Below are 25,659 nucleotides of genomic sequence, written 5' to 3' on the forward strand. Positions count from 1 at the left end.
ATAGCAAAAACCCGTGGACTCATTGTCAAATATAATAAATGTTATCATTGTTTTGGATCCAAATATCTTTTTAAAGGTGAGCCATCACAGAGACAATGCAAGTCCTCTTTGTATCACTCCCGGATCCCATTCTCTGACAGTGTCCCCCAGAGCAACTGCTATCCTGAAGTTGATGTGTTCCCCTCCCAATAATTTGTATTATTATATGACATATTATGTGTTCACAAGTGACATATAGTAATGCTTTATGGGTTTTTAAAATGTAGTTGAATAGTATATTTCGAAACTTTTTGTCTCACTTATTATGTTTTTGAGCTTTGTCTTGTCCATACATGCATGCATACCTTTTTAAAACCTGCTATCTAACACTCTTTTTCAGAACATGCACAAATAATTTATTAATTATTGTTTGAGGGGACAATTAGGTTGTTTCCAATAGTATTTTCTATCAGAACAAGCAAGTGTGTACACACATGTGCAAGTTTCTCTTATATATTTACATTAGAATTTTTGATTATGAGTTCTGAACACTTGTAAATTTTCTGAATATTACCAAATTGCTGTTCAAGTTGGTTGTACAAACATACACCCTTTGTAGGAATATGTGAGAAATAGCCTTTCCCATATTAAACACTTTGTAATTTTAGATACTAATTAAACCGATCTGATAGGTATTTTTATCTCCTTTCTGCCTTACTCATTTATTGATTATCAGTAATTACAACCTAATTTACCTTAATTTATCCTAAAACCTAATTATCAGTAATTAAAACCTAAGTAACTAAACCAAATTTCCAAATAAATTTATTAAATTAGACAATAAAAAATGTGTGCTTTTTATCCTTCTCATACTTTCTCCTCAAATTATCATGGCTATTTATATTTTCCTTCGAAATGTAAATTAATTTCTTATGTTTCTTTTAAGAAGTTCTGCTAAAGTTCATGAATCCCATTGGTGAATAATGACATCTTTCCAATACTGAGTCTTCTCATTCATGTAAATGGCATATCTGTTTACACATTCACATCTTGTATTAGACACAATCCTTATGAGCCTTCTCAGATTCCTCCACTGTTTACTCATTTTCCTCTTTTGCTCAGTGCCAATCTTGTGCCAAACTAGTCATTCACTTTTGCACATTGATGAAATGTCACAAGGTGGGGCAAGGGAGTCTAGCTTCCAGGTAAAGAGTTTATGTGTTGAAACCCAGATATGTGTGGCAATTAGCACCCCACAGGGTAAATAATAACCCATAGGAAGCTGAAGAAAAAAGGATAATGTATTCCATCTATTTTTGTCCCTCTTTGAACTTTTTTGATGGCTAGTTTCCTCTTGCAAACCTTCCAGGGAAATCTCATAAGTCAAATTATCATGCTGCATTGGTCTAATCGGACTACTGTAACAAAATACTACACATTGGGTGCCTTAAACAACAGAAATTTATTTTTCATAGCTCTGGAGACTAGAAGTCCAAGACCAAGGTACTGAGCTGGTTTCTCCTGAGGCCTCTCTTCCTGCCTTAGAAATGGTTGCTTTCTCTCTGTGTCCTCACGTGGCCTTTTATTCATGTGCTCACACACCTGGTGTCTCCTCCTCTTGTTGTAAGGACACCAGTCACATTGGATTAGGGCCTCGCTTGGTGACCTGATTTAACCTTGGTTACCTTTTTAAAGATCCTATATCCCAAAACAGTCACATTTGGGTAAGCTTAGGGCTTCAACCTACAAATTTTGGGAGGATACAGTTGTTTCCATCACACTCTGACCTCTGCACTCCCAAAATCCATGCTCTTCTCACACAGAAAATACATTCACCATCCCAACAGCTCCGAAAGTCTTAACTCTTTCCAGCATCAACTCCTAGTCTGAAGCATCATGTAATTATCATCTAAATCATAGGCCCGGCCTAGTGGAGTAGTGGTTGAGTTCATCTGCTCTACTTTGGAGGCCTGTGGTTCACAGGTTCAGATCCCAGGCATGGAACTATGCCCCCCTCATCACACCATGCTGTGGCTGTGTGCCACATACAAAATAGAGGGATATTGCCACAGACGTTAGCTCAGCAACAATCTTCCTCAGGCAAAAAGAGGAAGATGGGCAACAGATGTTAGCTCAGGGTCAATCTTCCTCACCAAAAAAATAAATATATATATGTATATGTATATATCATCTAAATCAGGTATGGGTGAGACTCAAGCTATGATCCATCCCGAGGCAAAATTCTCCTCCACTTGTGAACTTGTGAAACCACACAACTTTATGCTTCCAAGATACAATGGCAGAACACGCATAAGATAGACATCCTATTCCAAAAGCAAGAAAGTAGAAAGAGTAAAGGGATAGTGGATTCCAAGCAAATCCAAAACCTACCAAGACAAATGCTATTAGATTTTAAGGATTCAGAATAATCCTTTTTGGCTTGATGTTCTGCATCTGGATCCACTGGAGGGTCAGTTCTGCCTTCTAGGCCCATGTGTCTGCAGTGTGGCCCCCTCAGCCACGGGCAGTGGTCCTTCCCCCTCAGCTCTGGGTAGTAGCCTTGCCGCTAAAGCCCTGGGCAGGGTTAACCTGGCCTGCTGAAACCAAAGAGGTGGTCTCACCCTTTGAAACTGAAGAGGAGAGAACCTTTGCCCGTCTACCTCAAGCCTATGCACGCTGGGCCTGTGGTAGGAATGGCAGCCCTGTTGATCTCTGAATTCTCTCTGGGGTCATTCTTCACTTTTCCTGAAAGATAACACATGTGTACAACCAAATCGCTCTTTTATCCCAGCCTGTAGAATCCCAGAAGGCCAACAGCCTTACACCCTTTTGTTCCATCTCTATCCCCTTTAATCCAAATTGTCAGTGTTTCTGCTGGTATAATTCTATCTCTATTCCTAGCTTTTGTTGAGAAGAGTAAGAATTTTCCAAATCTTCAAGTTCTGATTCCTTTCTCTCAAATTTCTCTTTCTCCTCTTGCATTTTACTGTAAGCAGCAAGAAGAAGCTATTTCACCTTCAACATTTTTCTTAGAAATCTTCTCAGCTAAATATTCAAGTTTATTACTTACAATTTCTACCTTTCAAAATACTAGAACACAATTCAGCCTAGTTCTTTGCCATTTTATAACAAGAATCATCTTGCCTCTGGTTTCCAATAACGTGTTCCTCATTTCTACTGGAGAACTCATCAGAATCATCTTTAACATCTATATTCCTACCAACAATCTCTTCAAGGCAATTTAGGCTTTTTTCTAATATGCACCTGAAAACTCTTCCAGTCTCCACCCATTACCCAATTCCACCACTTCCACATTTTTAGATATTTGCTACATCAGCATTCCACTTCTCAGTATCAAAATCTGCATTAGCTTGCAAGGGCTCACATATCAAAATTCTGCAGACTGGGGGGCTTAAATGATGGGAATTGATTTTCTCACAGTTCTAGAGGCTGTAAGTCCAAGATCAAGGTGCCAGCAGGGTTGGTTTCTCCTGAGGCCTCTCTCAACTTGTAGAGGGCTGCCTTCCAGCTGTATTCTCACATTGCCTTTACAGGACATGAATTTGGGGGGGGGTACAGAGGACAGAGTGTTATAAACTGAATTATGTCCTGTCAAAATTCCAATGTTGGAGTCCCAGCGAGCAATGTGACTATATTGGGAGATAGGATATTAAAAAGGTAATTAGGGTTCGATAAGGTCATAGGAGTGGAGCTCTAATCCAATATAACTGGTGTTCTTATAAGAAGAAGAAAACATTCCATGTGTGCACCATGTGAGGACATAGTGGGAAGGCAGCCATCTGCGTGCCAAGGAGAGAGGCCTCAGGGGACACCAACTCTGTCAGCACTTTGATCTGTATTTCTAATTTCTAAAAGTGTGAGAAAATAAATTCCTGTTGTTTAAGTATCCCATTCTGTGGTATTTTGTTATGGCAGCCCTACAAACCCAATACACATACCCTATGAGCACCTTTTATGTCTTATTCCTAAGTGGCACAGAACACAGGAAAACAATTGCTTCACATTGCTTTGCATTTTTCCTTGTTTCACTCCCCTTTTTATCTTTCATTTTCAGCACCTGGTCTTGTACCGCTCACATACAGAATCAATACTTAAGTCTTGTTTCTTTTTCTGCTTTCTAGAGAACACAGGCTAAGACATACGTTTTCTCATTTGTTTTTGATTAGTGAATCTCCATTTCAAATAGTCTGCCCTTTTTAGTTTCTGTTTCTTTGATCAATCATAGGAAACATTTTAAGTTGTTGAATGTGTCGATAAATGAGGCTTCGTCTAGAGTGGGTGGAATGACTAGGAATTTAACTTTCTGGATCATAATCCTAAATCTCAGATTACCTGGCCTTAGGCAAATAAATGATCATCTCAGATAGTAGATGATGTCTACACCTGTAAATTAGTGATATTAAGATATGTTGCCTTACATATATCCCATATTTTAAAAATCAAATATGCTTAATAAAATCAATATTGTTAATCTAATTTAAAATATTTTATTGTGAGTATTATGGTTGAACATTAATGATTAAGAGAAAATATATTTAATTGAAAGACAGTATTGCAGTGAATTTGAGAAGTACTTTCTGAGAGTTGAAATACTATATATTAGAATGATAATCTAAATCTCCAGTAGTCAAGCGTAGTGCTAGAAATAGCAATCTGTATATTGGTTTCCACTGTGGCCTTTTAATTCAACACTGATAAATTATTTTCAGCATATAAAGGAACCTAGAAAATATGTAAATGAATGTGCTGGCTGTTTTCCAATAAAACTTTATTTGGACAAACAGGAAGCACGTCAAATAAGACTCACCTCTTATAGTTCGCAAACCCACCCCTGGTTTGCAGGTCTGTAAGGAGAGAGGTTAATCTATAAAAGCTAATGATATGTTATGACTTTATAACTTGGTATAGAAAATAACTCTAATAAGTATAAACTCAATAAATTCCTTTTCAAACTCTCTCTGCCTATATCTCCTTATTTTTAAGTCCTTGATAACCTCTCCTTTATCCTCTGCTGGTTCATCCATTATTGATTCACGTAAACAATATATTCTACAACTCTCTTTGAGAATTTTGCGTTAAGATAGAACACACTTGTGACTGGATTTTTATGCAAACAAAAGATATGGATTGCCTAAAAAGAGGTTTACACATGTTTACAGCCAGAAAAAAGAAATGATAATTATTTGACATGATAGAGGTGTTAATTATTGCTACAATGGCAATCATATTACAATATGTAAGTGTATCAAATCAACATATTGTACACCTTAACTTTACACAATGTTACGTGTCAAATGTATTGCAATAAAAAAAGAAATAGGAGTCACTTTAGGTATTATGTAGGTTTTCTTTAGGATTATTCTTAAATATAAATCAAAATTGCTGTTTATATCACATATGTTGATTAAAACCAAAGGAAAGGCTTTCAAAAAGAAAAATAAACTCAGCCAAAGAATCTCACAAGTCAGAAAGAAGACTAAACATCAGGGCTGTAACTACTTAGCAGAGACATTCTCTGCAGCCATTTGGTCCTTTTCATTTTTATTTATCTCAAGGACAAAGAATGGAGGTAATCAGAATTAATGGAATAAGCCTTCTTAGAAATCATGCAGAAGAGCCTCACATCCCGGGTTCTGAAGCCAGACCGCCTGGACTGAATACTGGTCCATGTTTCACTTGTGGGGATGAGCTGCTCCAGCCTTCTCCTCGTTGGTTTCCACATGTGTAGAATGAGGACAATAAAATTACAGGGGTGGTTTTGAAGGTCAAATTAGACAATACATTTAATAAATCAGAGCTGTCATTTTTACATATTCACAATTCAGTAAGCGGTAGTTATCATTATTGTTGTTGGTGCAGTTAAAGCTGGTGCCGAGGAAAACGCCCCCCAAATGCTCTTTGGAACCAAAGAGCAGAGAGTCTCAGGATCGAAGTTAGCAAGGGGTTTTTATCTACTATCATTAGTCAGGATAATTTCACAGAGAAAATATTGAGGGTAAGTTAATTAATGATGATACCTATTTAAAACATTAAACATTAAGATATTCTAAAACATGGGCCAGCCCAGTGGCGTGGCAGTTAACTTCGTATGTTCCGCTTCTCGGTGGCCCAGGGTTTGCCAGTTTGGATCCCAGGTGCGGGCATGGCACTGCTTGGCAAGCCATGCTGTGGTAGGTGTCCCACGTATAAAGTAGAGGAAGATGGGCACGGATGTTAGCTCAGGGCCAGTCTTCCTCAGCAAAAAGAGGAGGACTGGCAGTAGTTAGCTCAAGGCCTTCCTCAAAAAAAAAAAAGGCATTCTAAAAGATGCATTTTTGGTGCTTTTTATATATTCAACTGCTTTCAAAACTGTATATGTGTTGATAACATAATCTATGGTGAGAAGTGACTTGTGTGAGTATGTGTCTAGCAGAAGGAAAAAGGCTAAAATAAAATGAATCAAATATTTCCATTGATTATTACTGAATTGAAGGAATATAAGGGAATTAAATTTTAAGTTTTCCACTTTCATGTGTTTTATAAATTTGTAGTGAAAGCATGTTTTATATTTATCTTAAGAAAAAGGTCTACCATTAAATATTTTAATATTTCTGTTACACATGAACTACATGAACCTTAAAAAAAGGGATAAGAAGCTTGTAAATATTTTTTCCCAATTAGTGGGCTGTTTTTTTGTTTCAATCCTGTTTTCCCTTGCTTTGAAGAAACTCTTTAGTCTGATGAAGTCCCATTTGTTTATTCTTTCTATTGTTTCCCTCATCTGAGGAGTTATAGTGTCCAAAAAGATTCTTTTGAAACTGATGTCAAAGAGTGTACTGCCTATATTCTCTCCTAGAAGACTTATTCTTTCAGGCCTAATCTTTAAGTCTTTGATCCATTTTGAGTTTATTTTTGTGAATGGTGAAAAAGAATGATCGATTTTCATTCTTTTACATGTGGCTGTCCAGTTTTCCCAACACCATTTGTTGAAGAGACTTTCTTTTCTCCATTGTAGGCCCTCAGCTCCTTTGTCGAAGATTAGCTGTCTATAGATGTGAGGTTTTATCTCTGGCCTTTCAATTGCGTTCCATTGATCTGTGGACCTGTTTTTGTACCAGTACCATGCTGTTTTGATCACTGTAGCTTTGTAGTATGTTTTGAAATCAGGGACTGTGGTGCCTCCAGCTTTGTTTTTCTTACTCAGGATTGTTATAGCAATTCGCGGTCTTTTGCTGCCCCATATGAATTTTAGGATTCTTTGTTCAATTTCTGTAAAGAATGCCCTTGGGATTCTTATCCGACAAAGGATTAATATCCATAATATACAAATAACTCACACAGCTTAACAACAAAAAAACAAACAACCCGATCAAAAAATGGGCAGAGGACATGAACAGACATTTCTCCAAAGAAGATATAAGTATGGCCAAGAGACACATGAAAAGATGTTCATCATCCCTAATCATCAGGGAAATGCAAATCAAAACTACACTAAGATATCACCCTACACCCGTTAGATTGGCAAAAATATCCAAAACCAAAAGTGACAAATGTTGGAGAGGTTGTGGAGAAAAAGGAACCCTCATACACTGTTGGTGGGAATGCAAACTAGCGCAGCCACTATGGAAAACAGTATGGAGATTTCTCAAAAAGTTAAAAATTGAAATACTGTATGACCCAGCCATCCCATTACTGGGTATCTACCCTAAGAACCTGAAATCAGCAATCCCAAGAATCCCATGCACCCCTATGTTCATCACAGCATTATTTACAATAGCCAAGACATGGAGCCAACCTACATGCCCAGAACCTGACGACTGGATAAAGAAGATATGGTATATATACACAATGGAATACTACTCAGCCATAAAAAAGGACCAAATTGTTCCATTCGCATCAACATGGATGGACCTTGAGGGTATTATGTTAAGCAAAATAAGCCAGACAGAGAAAGATGAACTCCATATGACCCCACTTATAGGTGAAAGTTAACATATAGACATGAAGAACCGATCGGTGGTTACCAGGGAAAAGGGGGGGTCGGGGGAGGGCACAAAGGGTGAAGTGGTGTACCCACAACATTAATAACAATAATGTACAACTGAAATCTCACAAGGTTGTAATCTATCATAATCTTAATAAAAAAAATTTTGAAAATTTAAAAAAAAAGGATAAGAAAAAAAATCACTGGTAATATGAATACCTAGAGAATCTACTGTTAATATTTCATTATGATCCTTTCAAACTTATAAAACTAAACAAAAATGGTCATAGTATAGAAATTGTCTTTAAATTGCTTTAATACTTAATCATTTTTCTAGATTAATAAGCATACTTATAAATTATCGTCTTTAATGCCTACATATAATTCCTACCTATTCTTGTAGCTTAATTGTTAACCAAAGTTATTTTCCACATTCAAATTAGTTCCATTGTTAATTACTAAACACACATGGAAATAAAAACCACAATGTATTGTGTCTTAATGAATGACTTGGATGGTTTTTGGTAAAACAGGGATATCTGGCAAAACACATATCTTGGTCATTAGTGAACATCACTACTACCTCCTGAGAACAGAGTTATCACCTTCTTCTTTTTTTCTTTTCAGCTTTATTGAGGTAAAATTGACAAATAAAATTGTTTATATTTAAGATGTCTAACATGATGATTTGATATACATATCCATTGTGAAATGATTACCACAATCAGGTTAACTAACACATTCCTTACCTCACATAGTTATCATTTGTGTCTGTGTAATGAGAACAATAAAGATCTACTCTCAGTGAAATTCAAGTATACAATGCAGTGTAATTAACTATAGCCGTATGCTGTACATTAGATCTCCAGAATTTATTCATCTGATAACTGAAGGTCTGTACCCTTTGACCGACAAGAGAAGTTGAAATCTCTTTATTTGAAGGATAACTTTAAATTAAGTCATAGTAGCAGTCACAGTTCTCCACGCTTTGTCATATTACAAACTACTATAGGAGTAGTTCTTAATCCCTCATAGATCAAGTGCTAACACAGCCCCTCCGTGAGAAACATGTTCAAATCCAAGACGATGTTTCTGTAGATGCTACTGGATTATGTCGTAACCGTGTTCATTTCTCTAAAGAGCCAGTGTTTGGATTTCAAGTGTGTCGAGTCAGGATTCCCATGCACATATGTCAATTTTGTAAATTACATAAACATCTTTAAAATTATCTATATTAACTATTATTAGTTTAGATTTCTTCTTCCATTTTTGAATTAAAATATGTTTTCTCTTTCTTCCTAAAAATATTTTCACCATGGTGACTAACTAGAATTTTCCCATATTTTTCTTTTAATGTCCTGCAACAAATACCTCTGAAACATGAGTGTGCTTTCTTTGCATGTTCACCTATTTTTATACAGTGTGCATACTCACAAAAAGAATTCTACCATATAGCGTGTATCAATATTTAAGGTTGACGAATTTTAGAACATTTTTTGTGAAAGGAGATAGTGTACTTCATCGAATTAGTAGGGATTAAGATTCACGTTGGACAGACATACATGGGAACACTCCCCTCAGTAACAAGGGCAGAAGTAGGATGGGCCCCTCAGGAGCTGGACAATTCCTGAACCTATAGAGTCAGAATTTGGCAGGTTTCTGAGGTATAATCCAAAAATTTATACTCTAAGCCAAGACTAAAATGTTTTGGAAGGCACGTCTACTGCTGGAATCACCTATAGAATTCTTTCATAGGCAACTTCCTACCAGAATTTGGCAATCAGAACTTTAGCTCTGAGTACAGAGCTGTCCCCAAAATTTGCAATGTTATTAAGGAATCTCCTTACAAGGCAGGTTGAAGATTACAGTTTTTTGTATCTTTCTTTTGTTACTCTTGAGTTGTGTGTGCATCTTTTCCAAAGGGAAGATTTGCGTGGTCCTCTAGTATCTACCCATGACTCAAAACTTTTTTCTCCCACAGGGTTCTCCGGAGAGCTGCCTTGACTTCCTTGTTCCATAAACTATAGATGATGGGGTTGAGCATGGATGTGACCACTGTATAGAAGAGGGCTAGGAGTTTATCTACTCCTGGTGAATGGCTAGCCTTGGGCCTCAAGTAGGTGACAGATCCTGAGCCATAGAAGAGTGTTACTACAAGTAGGTGGGAAGAACAGGTAGAAAGAGCTTTCTGGCGACCCTCAGGTGAGGGCATGATCAGCACAGCTGCTAGAATTCTGCCATAGGAAGCAATGATCAGTAAAAATGGACTGGAAATGCAAAGGATGGCCACCACAAAGACTGCAGCCTCATTATGGGATGTATCCCCACAAGCAAGTGCCAGGATAGGAGGGAGGTCACAGAAGAAGTGGTCTATTTCACAAGGGCCCCAGAAGTCCAAGGAGAAAATGTAGTTGGTCTGGCCCAAGCTTATCATGCACCCCACTCCCCAAGAAACCATTGCCAACTGGGAACACACTCCACGACCCATTCGTGCTGCATAGTGAAGTGGAGAGCATATGGCCATATAGCGGTCATAAGCCATGGCTGCCAAAAGACAGCACTCACTGATACCAAGAAATGAAAAGAAAAACATCTGTGTAGCACACCCCTCCCGAGAGATTCCTCGGGCCTCACTCACGAGGCTCTGCAGCATTTTGGGTATGACGGAGCAAGTGTAGCCAATCTCCAAGAGAGACAAGTTGGCCAGGAAGAAGTACATGGGTGTGTGGAGGACTGGGTTGGTCCAGATGGCAAGGGCTATGAGAGCATTGCCTGTGAGTGATGCTAAGAACATGAATAAGATGAGGGTAAATGAAAAGAAACACTGTTCAGTGATGTAACAGAATTTGGTAAATGCAAATTGTTTGACAGACATACTATTGTCCTGCCACAAGGAGCAATTGAGGTTCATGACCTGAAAAAGAGAAAGGCAAGTCATCATATTCTTTCAGATATAAGTATAAATCTTCATATTACTTGTAACAAGCTCTAGTAAGTCAGAAAGATAACTTTTTACCTGTGATTCTAAAGTTCAAAAAGCTCAGAAATTACGCTCATCCTCATTCCTTCTCAAACTAATTCCTATTCTATAGTCACTATCCCAGTTGATTTGTCCAAAATATACATAGTCATTGATCATAAAATGGAAAAAAATAATTGCAGCTCAATAAACTCTTCATCCTTTCCTTTAATCAGTTGTCAAATGCTTCCAAATAAAGATCATCTCATATTTATCAATTCCTTTCCATTTTTTGTTGGCACTGACTTGCTTTCTTCACTCATTCATTCAGCAGGTATTTATTGAGAACACAGAATTTTGCAGTTACTGTGGTAGCTCCTGGGATTCAACAATGAAAAAATATTCTTCCCAAATGAAACTTATGTAGTGAAGGAAAGCAGGAATTAAAACTAAGATATACCCTGGTGACTGACCAATTTAGATTAGGTGTTCAAAGAAGGCTCTTGACAATGAGAAGGAAGAGCTGAGATGTGAATGGCAAGAAGCAGCAGCCCTGTGAAGACTGTATCACAGCCATTCATACCATATCTATGTTGTACTGCTGACATAATTTCATCATTGCAACAATTTTCTTTACCTTTAATACTTCTCACCTTCCACCCTCTCTCCATCAGAGTGGTCTTTGCTAAATGAAAATTACCGTTGCTTCAAATTAAAATTCAAATATCTTAATGCAATTCATGAAAATCTATGGATCAGGTCACTGACTATTGATAGAAACTTTAATCTCACCCCTTACCCAAATGGACTTCATGTTCTAGTCACATCAAACCACTTGCATCTTTTACTACATGGCTTGCTTTCATATATTTCCTTTTCTTTGTGCTCATTTTCTCATGGGGGCTTGACATTTGCTTCCTTGATTGTCCACCTACTGAACTGCCTGTCTATGTTCAAGGCCCAGCAGAGCTTCATCTCCTCTCTACAAACTTCTTCCTGACTCCGTTTCCCTCACCCCCATGGTAGTCAGTTACGTGCACCCTCCACCGTGAGTTCCTATCAATCTATACCTGCTCTGGGAGCATTTGTACCACTCCAAGGACAACTGATTACTAATTTCCTCCTGAGCATAGCCTCAGACACAGACACAGATGCAGAATTTTATTTATTTACTTTTGCTTACCGTTATATCCACCACCCTCAACAACGAATAACTTTTCATGTATTGAAAAGAAGTTTAAATGCTAAACTTTACTCTGGCTGCTTATATGTTCTGCCCAATCCAATAAGTATCAATTTCTGACAAAATATTCCTTGTTCTTTTTGTAGATGCCCTCCAGTTTGGATTGTTCTTTTGAAGTGTCATCAAGCAAAATTCTAAACAACATTTGTCATGAAAAGGGCAGAAGAATAAGGAGGTTTCTCTTTCATTGGTCTGGACTCTACTGTTCATTAGTATAACCTGAGATCTTGTTTATACCACATTTGTTTACAACACACCTTTGTTTATTCAACTCTGACATTTGATGCCCATATATATTAAACAAAAGAATTATTTTGGGGGTTCCAAATAAATATGAACAGATAAACATATTAGGTGCATTCATAAAAACATATACACAAAAATGTACATTTTTCATATACACATAAATCTGTACATCCACAGACAGAAACACACACATTCAAATCCTTACTGCATAGCATAGCAATTAAGAGTGTTCTGGAGATATTCTACCTGGATTCAAATCCTAGGGCAGACATGTAAATGCTCAGTAAAAGTTAACATTTACTTAAACTATCTGTTCTTCAATTTTCCCATTTATAAACAAAGATGATAGTAGTGCTTTCCTAATGAGGTTGCTGTGAGGATTAAGTGAGTTAAGTCCCATAAAAGTGATCACGTACTCTATAAAGTATTAGCTATAGCAGTGCCTGTATACATATGGGCTGTCACAATAGATTTACCTTCATATCTACTCCCTACATCACAGTCTCTAACCATTCCTCCTATTCATTGTCTTCATCTCTATTTCACATTTTTCCATTCTTCTGCTACAGTGGAGAGAAGAAAAGCAAAAACCACATACATACATACATAAATACATAGATGAAAAATAGAGACAGATAAAAATATGCCACCTGTGTGGTGTGTCTTGGGAAAAAATAGTTGTGTATTATGGATCATTTTAATCTTCTAATTTAGGTATCCACTGAGTTATGCAAAATTTCCCAGAAGTTAAGGATGGAAACAAGTGCACAGATTCAAAACTCTGTTAAATATAAAATAGCAACTCTGCATGATTATAGGAAGCCCCTACGCATATAACTATCAGAAAAATGTGCTCACATACAAAGTAGTATATTAGAGTGCATTTACACATATAGTAAAGAATTTATAGATATTTAAGTTCCTTTGTAAGTAATTTTACTATTTATATTTCCCAAATAGCGAAACAATTCAGTTAAGGCCAAGGCAAGGAAAACAGAATAAGGTTTACTTGTGTTTTTATTTTCTTTAACCCAAAAGATTCTTTTAAATATCTTGGCTCCTTAATAATAGACTATGCACTTGCACAGAAAACTCTGGATGTGGAGAAGTTGTCATCCCATTTTTTAGTTAAATACACAAATGTGTATCATACCAGTTACATCCTTCTGTATTTGGGAAGAACTCCAGTTTCCTTCCTTCTACTGATGGACGGACCAAGGGGGAACACACCCATAAAAGGGGAATGTCTGACTCTTTCTTAAGTAGGGACATCACAATGACTTTTTTTCAAGAATACCCATGTCCCATTTAGACTGTGGATGGTAAATGCAAATGCCTGTGTTGGGAACGGAAGTCAGGGAATGTTGGGCAAGGGAGGAAACTTTTTGGTAGATGGCACACAGTGAGCGCCGACTGCACACGGGATGATGCATGCTGTTCATCACCTGATATTTTTAGACTCAACGTGAATAAAAAAAGTCATCCCATGATAAGTGCATTTTAAAACCTCACAAAGTTCAGAGACAATTTTTTGAAAAAAAAGGATATCAGAAGTAGGGAAGGTCTGTGAATGCTTCTAAATCTTTAAACAGGCAAAGTACAGTACTCTGTTTAGAAACAAATACTAAATTATACAAAAATAAATGTATACGACTCACTCGAAGTGAGAATACAAACAAGTGTAGTCAAATTCTCTTCTCTCTCCCAATTACTTCTCTCCTAATTACTTGAAATAATACTGAACCAGGAAAACTCTGATTTTTTACACTTTCTATTGTTTTTGCAACTAACTTTCTGTGGACCTCAGTCTGGGAACCCCAAGATCTATATAGTAGAGATCAATATTTTATATATACCAAGAATATTTTATTTTAGTTATTGCCTGTGGAAAGAGAATGAGATGCTCAAGGCAGGTGTCAGGTGTCTGCAGAAAGAAGCATCTCAGGCAGTAGAATAATTTGACGTGGACATTGCTTCTGTCTCTCATCTGGTACATTTTCTTGACTTAAAGTTTCTGAACCATCATTTCTGTGGAATGGAAGGGTGATGAGGCCCTTTCTATCTTTCTTGCTGAATTATTTTGAATTAAAAATGCAAATGTTGTAGAAGCGAACCATGAATAAAAAGTAAGGGACAATCATTAAAATGCAATTTCCCAGCATTAAAACCTCTTGCCCTTTAAAGCTTCATGTTAATTAACTCATAGGACACTGCATACAATATTCTCTATTATTATCAGTTTCTAAAAATAACCTATATTAAGAGTCAGTAATCAAGCCGAAAGGCACTGTGATATAATCTGAAGATACAGGAGTTTCATGCCTCATTATAAATTATATTTATAAATTCCTACTCAATGTAATAAAAGATTAAGTGGCCATTGAACATTGGAAAGCTTCTGAAGTTTTAAATAATGGGATGGACTTTCAGTGACACTTGGATGTATAAAAGAAACAGAGGAAGGAGATAAGATAATTTTAATAGCTCAATAGCTTGGCTTCGTGTGCCACCTTACTTAGCCCCAGGATCCAAGACAAGCACACTGTATATAATCAGCTTTGGAAATAATCCAGCCCAAGTGATTCCTTTTGGGTCAGTGACTCAGTCCCTTATTAATCTCTGTTTTCATAAGGAAATGTTCTTTATTTCCTATCAGCCAAAAGAAAACACATTATACATTATTGGATATTGTACCTGAAGCACTGTGTACAGTGCCTGGCATACAAGGCACACTCAATAAATATGAATCTTCATTATTATGAAGTCAGCATTTCTGAATCGTTTTACCAGTACATACAATTTATGGAAATTGGTCATTAGCATTTATAAAGGTGATTACACATTGCTTTCCACAATTTCCCCATATTCACTTCATCGAGGACCTAATAACAGTAAGATGATGCCTTAACATAACTGATGAGAAACTATTTTATCATTTGATGGGATTAACATGTACAAAAGAACCTAGGTATTTCCATTCCCAAACAATAAGAGATATACCAATTTCTGTGAAATAATTAATTTAGAACAACCTACAGCAATTTTGTGACAGGAATACTGGCAAATTGAGTAAGTTGTTATACCCTTCAGAGAAGGAGAAAATAACTGACTAAAATAATGGCCAAAACTGAAAAATGCTTTGGGTTTTACTATCTATTTTCAACACTTTAATCCAAGGTCTTCCGCAACCCTCTTTCTTTAAGATATCAGTCATGTCACATACCTTTAATCATTAACATCTGAGGGGGTTATGTCTTCTGATGAGCCACTTCTTGATTTTCTGTTATAATCTCTCAGAATTCAGAGGATGTAAGTCTGCCCAATCGTCACCTCTAAAACCATGCACTGAAAAGCTTTTGTTGTAGTCAGCACCGTGTCTGCTCTCCTGAAGATTGTGTGTCTCATGAGAAAGCATCATGTCCCTCTTGGCAATTCCCTCAACTCCACATCGGCAGCCACAGCCCCCCCCCCCCCCCCCCCCCCACACACAAGCAGAAGCATACAAGGCTTACTGATTATATGGTGATGTGTTTGAGTCATCCTCCTTCCTGAAAAACAATGGAATACAAATATGTTATATTTCAGTTCTTCTTACTCTGAATACTTATCCTGCCTCCCTCCCCCAGGAGACATACTTTCTTCCCAGTGTAGAGTGTCAGGAATCAGTTTGATTCTGTCTTTCAGGAATTGTCATGGACAGGTCTGTTTCTATGTGTTGATAAATGCTAACATTAGGGCAAAAGAAGTAAATGTAAAAGACATAAATCAACAATTAGGTATAATGAATAACCTATATTATAGGTAACTGCTATCACAGACTGTGTGATGATTTAGATTTTAATCTTTTGTTTGAATTAAACAAAATAGTCATGAAAAATAATTATGAAAACTACATAAGTAATTTTCATTTCATATTATATTGAGACAGTTAATATTTATTCTGGTTATTATAAAAGACAAAATAATAAATCATAATAATCTAGTGATGCATTAGTTTGACAAAGTACCTACTTGTTGCTATCAAAAGTAATCACAATAAAATGGAGACTCAAAAGTATATTTTTGAATAGTGAAAAAACTATAAGGAACCACATGTTTATTATTTAAATGATATAAAATAGTATATATGACACTGAATACCTATTATTGATATGACATAAAGGCAAAGGAGAAAGAATAGGGAAGAAAGTGTCCTTTGGATGAAAATTCCCCTTATTGGAGATCCCTTAAGTGAAATATGCACAATGCCCTCTTTGGACTTCCACATAAAGAATTTATAGTCCCAATCTTGTATATTCTGTCTGATACATTTCGCTTTTAGTACTGCTAAATTAGAACCTGATTGCTTGAATATGATTAAAATGTAGTTCCTAAGGTTATCTTTTTGGAATCAGATATAGAGCCTAAGGGACTTTTATCAGTTTTATAAATACTGATAAGACAGTTATCTTCTCCACATTCTCCACCTCCTTAGTAACAGAATATTGAGTTTATTTATTGTGGAAAATGCACTCAGTTGAATAACATATTAGCAAGCTTCTCTTGCAGCTAGGTGTAGTCTACAGCTAATTCTATCTAATAAATGTAAACTGAAGTAGTTTGCATTATCCAGGAGATTTCCTTAAAGGAAAGGAGAATTCTGTGTTGACCATCCTCCATCTATCTAGCTTGCCTGGAACCTGATGCGATGTCTGGCAGAAGCTTTAGTCCACGGCATGCACAATAAGGACAAGTGTCAAAGCTAAGGGATGTTGGAAAAGAAGGATAGAAGGAGCTTGTATTCCAGAGAAATTGGACTTCCTTGTATGAGAGATATAAACTTTCTGTTTTTTCATATTTTACCTGGAAATGTAAATTAATTTTTTATCTTTCTTTTAGGAAATTCTACTGTTAGTTCATGAATCCCATTGGTGAGTAAGAACGTCTTTCTAATATTGAGTCATCTCATCCATGTCATTGGCATATCTGTTTACACATTAACATTTGTATTAGACACAGTCCTTGAGGAGCCTTCACAGATTCCTCCACTATTTTCTTATTTTTTTTCTCCTGACCAATGCCCACCATGTACCAAATCAGTCTTTCACTTTTAGATAATGATGAAATGTCACATAGTAGGGCATAGGAGTCTAGCTTCCTGGCCAAGAGGGTGTGTGCTAAAACCCAAATATGTGTAGGAATTAGCTTCCCATAGGGTCAACCGTATAGGGAGCTGAAGAAAAAAGGCTGATATAGTCCTTCTCTTGTCTTCCCTCTGTGAAACCTTTTGAGGGATGGTTTCTATTTGAAAACCTTCCAGGGAAATCTCATAAATCAAATAACTCTGCTGCATTCCTAAAGTAGGACTACTATAACAAAATACTACAGACTGGGTCATTTAAACAAAAGAAATTTATTTTCCATAGCTCTGGAGACTAGAAGTCCAAGATCAAGGTGCTGACAGAGTTGGCTTCTCCTGAGGCTTGTCTTCCTGCCATAGAGGTGGTTGCCTTCTCTCTGTGTCCTCACATGATCTCTTCTCTGTGTGCTGCACAATTGATGTCTCTTGCTCTTCTTATAAGGACACCAATCATATTGAATTAGGGCCCCTTTATGACCTGATTTGACCTTAATTACCTTTTTAAAGATCCTATCTCCAAATACAGTCACACTGGGTAAATTTAGGGCTTCAACATACAAATTTTGGGAGGATACAGTTATGTCCATTACACTCTGCCCTCTCAACCCCAAAATCCATGTGCTTCTCACATGCAAACTGCATTCGCCATCCCAACAGCTCCAAAAGTCTTAACCCTTTCCAGCATCAACTCTAAGTCCAAAGTCTCAAATACCTGTCACCTAAATAAGGTATGTATGAGACTCAAGCTATAATTTGTCTTGAAGCAAAATTCACCTCAAGTTGTGAACCTGTGAAACCACACAGGTTATATGCTTTCAAAATGCAATGGTAGAACAGGCATAGGGTAGACATCCTATGCCAAAAGGGAGAAAATGGAAGGAAGAAAGTGATGACAGATCCCAAATAAGCCCCAAACCTAGCAAGACAAGTTCCACTAGATTTTAAGGCTTCAGGATAATCCTCTTTAGCTAGATACTCTGCATTCTGGGCCTACTAGGGTGTCATTCCTGCCTTCTAGGCCCACTGTGTCTGTAGTGTTGTCCCCTCAGCCATTGACAGTGGCCATGCCCCCTCAGCTTTGGGTACTAGCCTTGCCGCTAAGGCCCTGTGCAGAGTTAACCTGGCCTGCTGAAACCAAGGAGGTGGTCCCACTCTTTGAACCTGAGGAGGGGAGAGACTTTGCCCCTCTTCCCCAGGCCTGTGTGCTCTGGGCACATGGTAGGAGTGGCAGCCCTGCTAATCTCCAAGTTGTCTTTAGGGCCATCCTCACATTTCATGAAGGATAACACGTGTACACAACCAAATCACTCCTTTATCCCATCCTGTAGTGTCTCAGAAGTCTGATGGCCTTACTTCATTTTGTTCCATCTCTGTCCTTTTAATCCAACTTGTCAGTGTTTCTGCTGATATAATCTTATGCCTATTCCTAGTTTCTTGTGACACAACTGAGAATTTTCCAAATCCTCCAGTCCTGATTCCTTTCTCTCCAATTTTTCTCTCTCCTCTTGCATGTTACTATAAGCTGCAAAGAGAAACCTAGGTTCACCTTCAACGCTTTTCTTAGAAATCTTCTCTGCTAAATATCTGAGTTCGTCACTTACAATTTCTACCTATCAAAATAATAGAACACATTCCACACAAGTTCTTTGCCATTTTATAACAAAGATCACCTTTCCTCTCATCTCCAATAATGTGTTCCTCATTTCCACCTACAATCTCGTCAGAATCTTCTTTAACTTCTATATTGTTACCAACAGTCTCTTCAAGGCAATCTATGCTTTTCCTAATATACACCTGATGCTTCATCCAGCCTCTACCCATTACCAAATTTCAACACTTCCACATTTTTAGATATTTGTTACTTTAGCAGCCCACTTTCCAGCACTGACATCTGCATTAGCTTGCTAGGGGTGCCATAACAAAATACCCACAGACTGAGCGGCTTAAACAACAGGAATTGATTTTCTCCCAGTTCTAGAGGCTAAGAGTTGATGATCAACGTGCCACCAGGGTTGATTTCTCCAGAGACCTCTCCCAGTTTGTATAGGGTTAACTTCTAGCTGTGTCTTCACATGGCCTTTATAAGACATGAATTTGGGGAGTTCAGAGGGCAGAGTATTATAAACTGAATTATGTCTTTTCAAAATTCATATGTTGAAGTTCTAACTCCCAATGTAACTGTCAGTAGATAGGATCTTTGAAAAGGTAATTAAGGTTAGATAAGGTCATAAGAGTGGAGCTCTTATCAAGTATAACTGGTGCCCTTATGAGAAGAGGAAGAGACTCTGGGTGTGCGCACACACAGATAAAAGACCACGTGAGGATGTAGTGGGAAGGCAGCCATCTGCAGACCAAGGAGAGAGCCCTCGGGGACACCAACTTTGTCAGAACCCTGATCTGGATTTCTAATTTTTAAAAGCATGAGAGAATAAATTTGTGTTAAGTCTCCCATTCTGTGGTATTTTGTTACGGTAGCCCTATAAACCAAATACACACGCCCTATTAGCACCTTTTATGTCTTCCCATGACTCACTTCTAAGTGGCACAGAACACAGGAAAACATTGCTTCACATTGCTTTGCATTTTTCCTTGCTCACTCCCCCTTTTATCCTTCATTTTCAGACCTGGCCTAGTACCTCCCAAATAAGCCACACTTAAGTCCTTGCTTCTCTCCTGCTTTCTAGAGGGTACAGGCTGTGATTTGTATTTTCTCAGATCTTTTTTTAATATATTGAGCCTACAGTTCAAATATTCTACCTTTTCAAGTTTCTGTTTGTCTTTGATCAATCATAGGAAGTGTTTTAAGTTGTTGAATGTGTCAATAAAAGATGCTTCATGTAGAGTGGGTGGAATGATTAGGACTTTAACTTACTGGATCATAATCCTAAATCTCAGAAGTTGCTCAACCTTAGGGAAATAAATGATCATCTCAGATATTAAATGATGTCTTCATGTGTAAATTAGTGATATTAGGATATGCTGCCTTAATATACCCCAGATTTTAAAGATCAAATATGATTAATGAGAAAATCAATATAATTTAGGTGAACTTAAAATATTTTGGAGGCCAGCCCCGTTTCCTAGAGGTTAAGTTTGGCACGCTTTGCTTCAGTGACCTGGGATCGATTCCCAGGAGTAGACCTACATCACTCATCGGCAGCCATGCTATGGCAGCAACCCACACACAAAATAGGGGAAGACTGGTAACAGATGTTAGCTCATGGCAAATCTTCCTCAGGAAAAAAAATATATATTTTGTTGTGATTATTATCGCTGTTGAGCATTAATGATTAAGTGAAAATATATTTAATTGAAAGACATTATTGAAGTGAATCTCCTGAAGTACTTTATGAGAATTGAAATACCATATTTTAGAATGAGTTTCTAATTCTCAGGTAGTCAAGATTAGCACTAGAAATAGCAATCTGTAGATTGGTTGCCATTGTGGCCTTTTGATTCAACAGTGATAAATTATCCTCAGCACATAAGGGAACTTTAACTCCAATGAATAATTTTCCAAAGGCATTTTTGGAGTTAAGAGAGATTAGAGTCTAGGTAATGAATGTCTCAGAATAATCTATAACATCATATGAATCAGTAATTGAGTTGTTGATCTTGATTCAAAAGAAGGGCCAATATTTTCAATATAAAGAGTAAGTGTTTCTCAAGTAGCATTTCAAGGGGGACAGAGACATTTGACGGGCCCCAACACCCTCCAATGTTCTCAATGTTATCTAAATTCAATTTAGAAATTCATTCCTTTGGATTAAGGTTTTGCCTTCCATGGAAATTTGTAAAAATTTTTAATAGAAAATAGGTCAAACAAAAGACACAATAAGAATTGGATTAAGTATTTTATAAAAAGTATATTTCTTGGAAGGAAATGGAGTAGAAATTCCAGAGTGAGGGGACAGCTCAATTATTTGCAGTAGGGAAACTTTAAGGCATGCTGCTTACAGGAGTCATGGGGTAGCTAGGAAGCTTAACAGTGAAATATGAATTAACCAGGTATTAGAACCATCCAGAAGACACAGCTGCTGCTGGGTTAGAGAAACAGAAGTAGCAAAGGACAGCGATGACCTGGTAGAAGCAAGGACAATAGTAGCCCTGCCTGTGGAGCTACAGACAATGAAGGAGACACTGCCACAGCTAGAAAAGCCTCCCACAGCATAGTGGAAGGCAGGAACACCCTGGATTTTTTTCTCTCTTCATTTTAGTCTTTCCCAGTGTCTCTCATTTGAGAACCAGTTGATACGGGAGCCTGTGCAAAGTGGCCTTCAGGCACCAGCCCTCGAGTAACACAGAACAAAGTTGGAAAGGGACTGTAGATGGATCTGAGGGCAAACAAACCTAGGACCAGCACATCTAGCAAATATTTTGGCACTATAGTTAAAAGAACAGGTTACAGAAGAAGGAATATGAAAGAGTCTATACATCAGTTGTGTCTAATGTTTACTATCATGTAGCTCATCAGAAACGTTTTTGGACAGGCAACCCCAAAACAAATGAACATTTTTATTTTCAAATTAAATGCATGAATTATTCTATACACATATTTATATCCTCTGTAAAATATAAACTGCACCCCAGGGGAACATTTCACACAAAACAGGATATACACCATCATAAAGTGTTCTTGAATTTGCAATATTCTCCCTCCTTTTATACTAGATAACAGAGTTCACTTCCTCCCTATCATTTCCTAGTTCCCTAAAGTCTATGGACCAGTTCTTAGACCTTTAATAATTGTGCATTAATTAATTGTGCATGTACATACAGACACATGCTTGTCTGCATATATGTGTACAAAACAGAGGTTCACTAATGAAAAATATCTAATGAATTAATTTAAAAAATAAATCTGTGAAGAAACTATCAAATTAATTTTGACACTTTTAATAGCATATTTGACAGGAAGTAGATGAATGATCTTACTTGGCTTTGCAAAGTTCATTATGAGTAGAACTGAAGGATGTTCTGAATGCCCGAAACTTGAATTGTCCTCTCTTCTGTTATTCCATAACAGATAACAGAGATATCTATCATGGGAACATAAAGGTATCTGATATGGATACCTTTGCAGGAAAATGTATGTATCTGTGAATATGCGTTTGTTTGGAAGATATTATACAATCAATTGTCCTCCAGTAGAAACTGATGCACAAGCTTCTGTGGCTTTTCTGTCTGCAGAGTCCTATCTCCCTCCCTAATTTATTGATGGGAAGTTGCCTGAGAAGGAGAACTCCAGAGACGTGTGCTTAGTAAACAAGCTAAATGCCATCCATCTGAAGAGATGGTGAGCCAAAAGACTACAGAAGAGAGTGAGTTTGCATGTTACCCACACGTGGTTTCTCCCCTGCCTGTCCTGGAACTGGGGTTGTGATTGAACTTTCCATCAAATCCACCAACAGTCTCAACAGCTGGATTGTCATCCTTCCTGTAAGGCAGGCTTTTCTTTGTCATGTTATGGAAAAAATAAAGGTAAATTTATTTTAAAAATTGAGGAAATCCAGAACAAGTTCTCTTTAGCAGTGAACAGAAGGAGTTTTTCATGTATAACCCAACATTTACTGTATTCTTTGTCATGGAAAATTAACTACCTCTTTTTCTTTGCAGAAATACCCTTATCTTCATCTTGATCAACAGGAATGTGAAAGAGGAAGAGAGCAGTGTTACTGTGGAATCTCCTTGGAAAATATCAGTTATTTTTTTAACATAAATGTACAAGGAAAAAATCGTGACAATGTAGTTAAATCAAGCAAAGTGAGGCCACTCATCCATAGTATTTCTTCCAGTAGAATCGATTCTTTGAGCAGCACAGTTCTTTCTTGTTTTACTGTATAGTACAGAAAATTTACCCAGCTAAAGAGAATGTCAATTCTGGCACATCAGACATTCAGGATTTTTATTTTACCACTAAAATACTTGACCAGTTAGATAAATGCTAAACAATGTGTATCAGTCTCCTTCTTTTGTTATAATTCTGGAAGAAGGATTATCCTTTACACAAAATACATAATAGTTCATCATCTTGGCAAAATTTCAAAATGCAATTCATTATTAGCATGAATGCCAAAGAAAATAAGCCATTATTCTCTTTAAACCGGACTACATAATAATTGTCTGAGACCAGATCTAATGGCCTAGAGTTCTTAGAAGTAAGTTCTTATTTTCTAGTCAGAATATTTAACGGAAAATTAGAAATTTTCACTGGAGTTTTTGTTTGCTTCTTTGCTTGTTCTTAAGGAAGTGGTTCAGATCTGAATCCCACAGGTAATCAACCTCCCACAGTCATTTTGGAGACCCCAGAAATGACCACTTAGATGTTCAAATTTTCTTCACTACCTTTCTTAATTTCTGCATGTTAATAGTTTAAACTACCCTGATAAATTTTACACAATTACTCTGTGAAAGGTCAATAGATTGCATTATGTGACTAAATCCACATACTTTTGTAATAAAAGCATATTAAAGTGTGTGGACTGTAGGTGCGACCAGGGAAAAGAACTTGCTTAATGGGGACTGTGAATTAGATTTTTCTAGAGAGCAATATTAACAAAGCTATTAGGCCAATGACTCAAATAGTAGGATCACCAAAGTTTTATTTAACTCAATCAACAGTTTAGTAGTTATTTTCTTCATAGAAGAACAATGAATATTAATGGTAGTCATATATATCTTTTCCTTTTTGAAAATTCTAACTACTCTTATTTTTTCAGTATACCTTCTCTCTCTTACTCTTGCTCACTTGGTGATTTTTCATTTTATCTATTGTATCTGCTGTTTATCATGTATCTATATAAGTAGCAAACATCTTTTTTTCAATTTCTTTGCTTTTTCACAGAATGCATACTGATGGCCTATGTATTTTATTTTCAGATTGTTTCATATAGATCTCAAATCTGTTTTGGTATTGATTCTAATGTCTATTCTGTGCTTATATATTTCCTTTGAATGCATTTGCTGTTTTCATGACACTGCATTTATGTCTTTTCTCCATAGCAAGCCAACCTTCCATATTTTTTATTTTGCACTATTTATCTTTGTCCCTTCTTTCTCTATGTATAATTCCGGTGTCCAAATACTCAAGCTTTACTCAGTTTCCTATTTTTCCATTGGTGATGGTATGAGATTTTCTTCCCAAAGAAATAAAATAGGATCTTAACATTAAATTTACAATAAAATAAAACAGGAACTTAGAATTAATAAGCAATGAAAGGGACAAATTTCAGCAATCAAACAGATTTTATTCTCCTGGGCTTTTCTGGCCAGCCCCAGCTGGAAATGGTTTTCCTTCTCATCATCTCTATCATATACATTCTGACATAGATGGGGAATAACAATCACACCAGCCTCATACTTGAACCCCAAACTCCACACACCCAGGTATTTCTTCCTCTCTCATCTCTCCTTCCTGGACCTCTGTTTTACTACTAGTATTGTTCCACAAATGCTTTGGAATCTCAAGGGCCCTGAGAAGACCATTAGCTACAAGGGTTGTGTGATCCAGCTATACATTGCTCTGGGGCTGGGCTCCACAGTGTGCCCTGACTGTTAAGGCCTATGACCTCTTCAATGCTATCTGTCGACCCCTTCACTATGGCATTATCATGCACCCAAAGCTTCTCCAGCAGCTGGCAGCTGTGGACTGGATCACTGGTTTTGTGGAGTCCACAGTTCAAATTGTCCTCATTTTCCAGTTGCCTCTCTGCAGCCATCACAGGGTGGATGATTTTATGTGCAAGGAGCCTGCTCTGCTTAAAATTGCCTTTGAGGACTTAACAATCCTGGAAAATGAGTTCTCCATAGCTACTGTCCTCTATGTGGCTATACCTGTGGAGCTTATTCTTGTCCCCTATGGCTGCGTTATTAGGAGTGTACCGAGGATAAACTCTGCTGAAGGCAGAAGGAGAGTCTTTGGGACTTGTGTGTCCCACCTAATTGTTGTAGTCTTATTCTTTGGGACCATAATTTCTGTCTATATTCAACCCAAAAGCAAGTACACACGGAATCACAGAAAATTCCTCACCCTCTTCTATACTGTGGTGAGACCCTCACTTAATCCTCCAATCTCTACCTTGAGAAATAAAGAGGTTAAATGGGCTCTAAAAAGGTTGCTTGGAAGAGCC

At 37.2% G+C, this 25,659-nt stretch overlaps 1 protein-coding gene across 1 annotated transcript; it reads right to left on the reverse strand.

Annotated features, from left to right (window-relative positions):
• Positions 1-9,911: 9,911 nt before the first annotated feature.
• Positions 9,912-10,874, reverse strand: LOC124227074 (olfactory receptor 10C1-like). The gene has a single exon (XM_046640980.1). The coding sequence runs from the start codon at positions 10,872-10,874 to the stop codon at positions 9,912-9,914; it is 963 nt and encodes a 320-aa protein (XP_046496936.1).
• Between the last annotated feature and the right edge of the window lie 14,785 nt (positions 10,875-25,659).

Source organism: Equus quagga, chromosome 15, assembly GCF_021613505.1.
Source record: "Equus quagga isolate Etosha38 chromosome 15, UCLA_HA_Equagga_1.0, whole genome shotgun sequence".
Taxonomy (NCBI): Eukaryota; Metazoa; Chordata; class Mammalia; order Perissodactyla; family Equidae; genus Equus; species Equus quagga.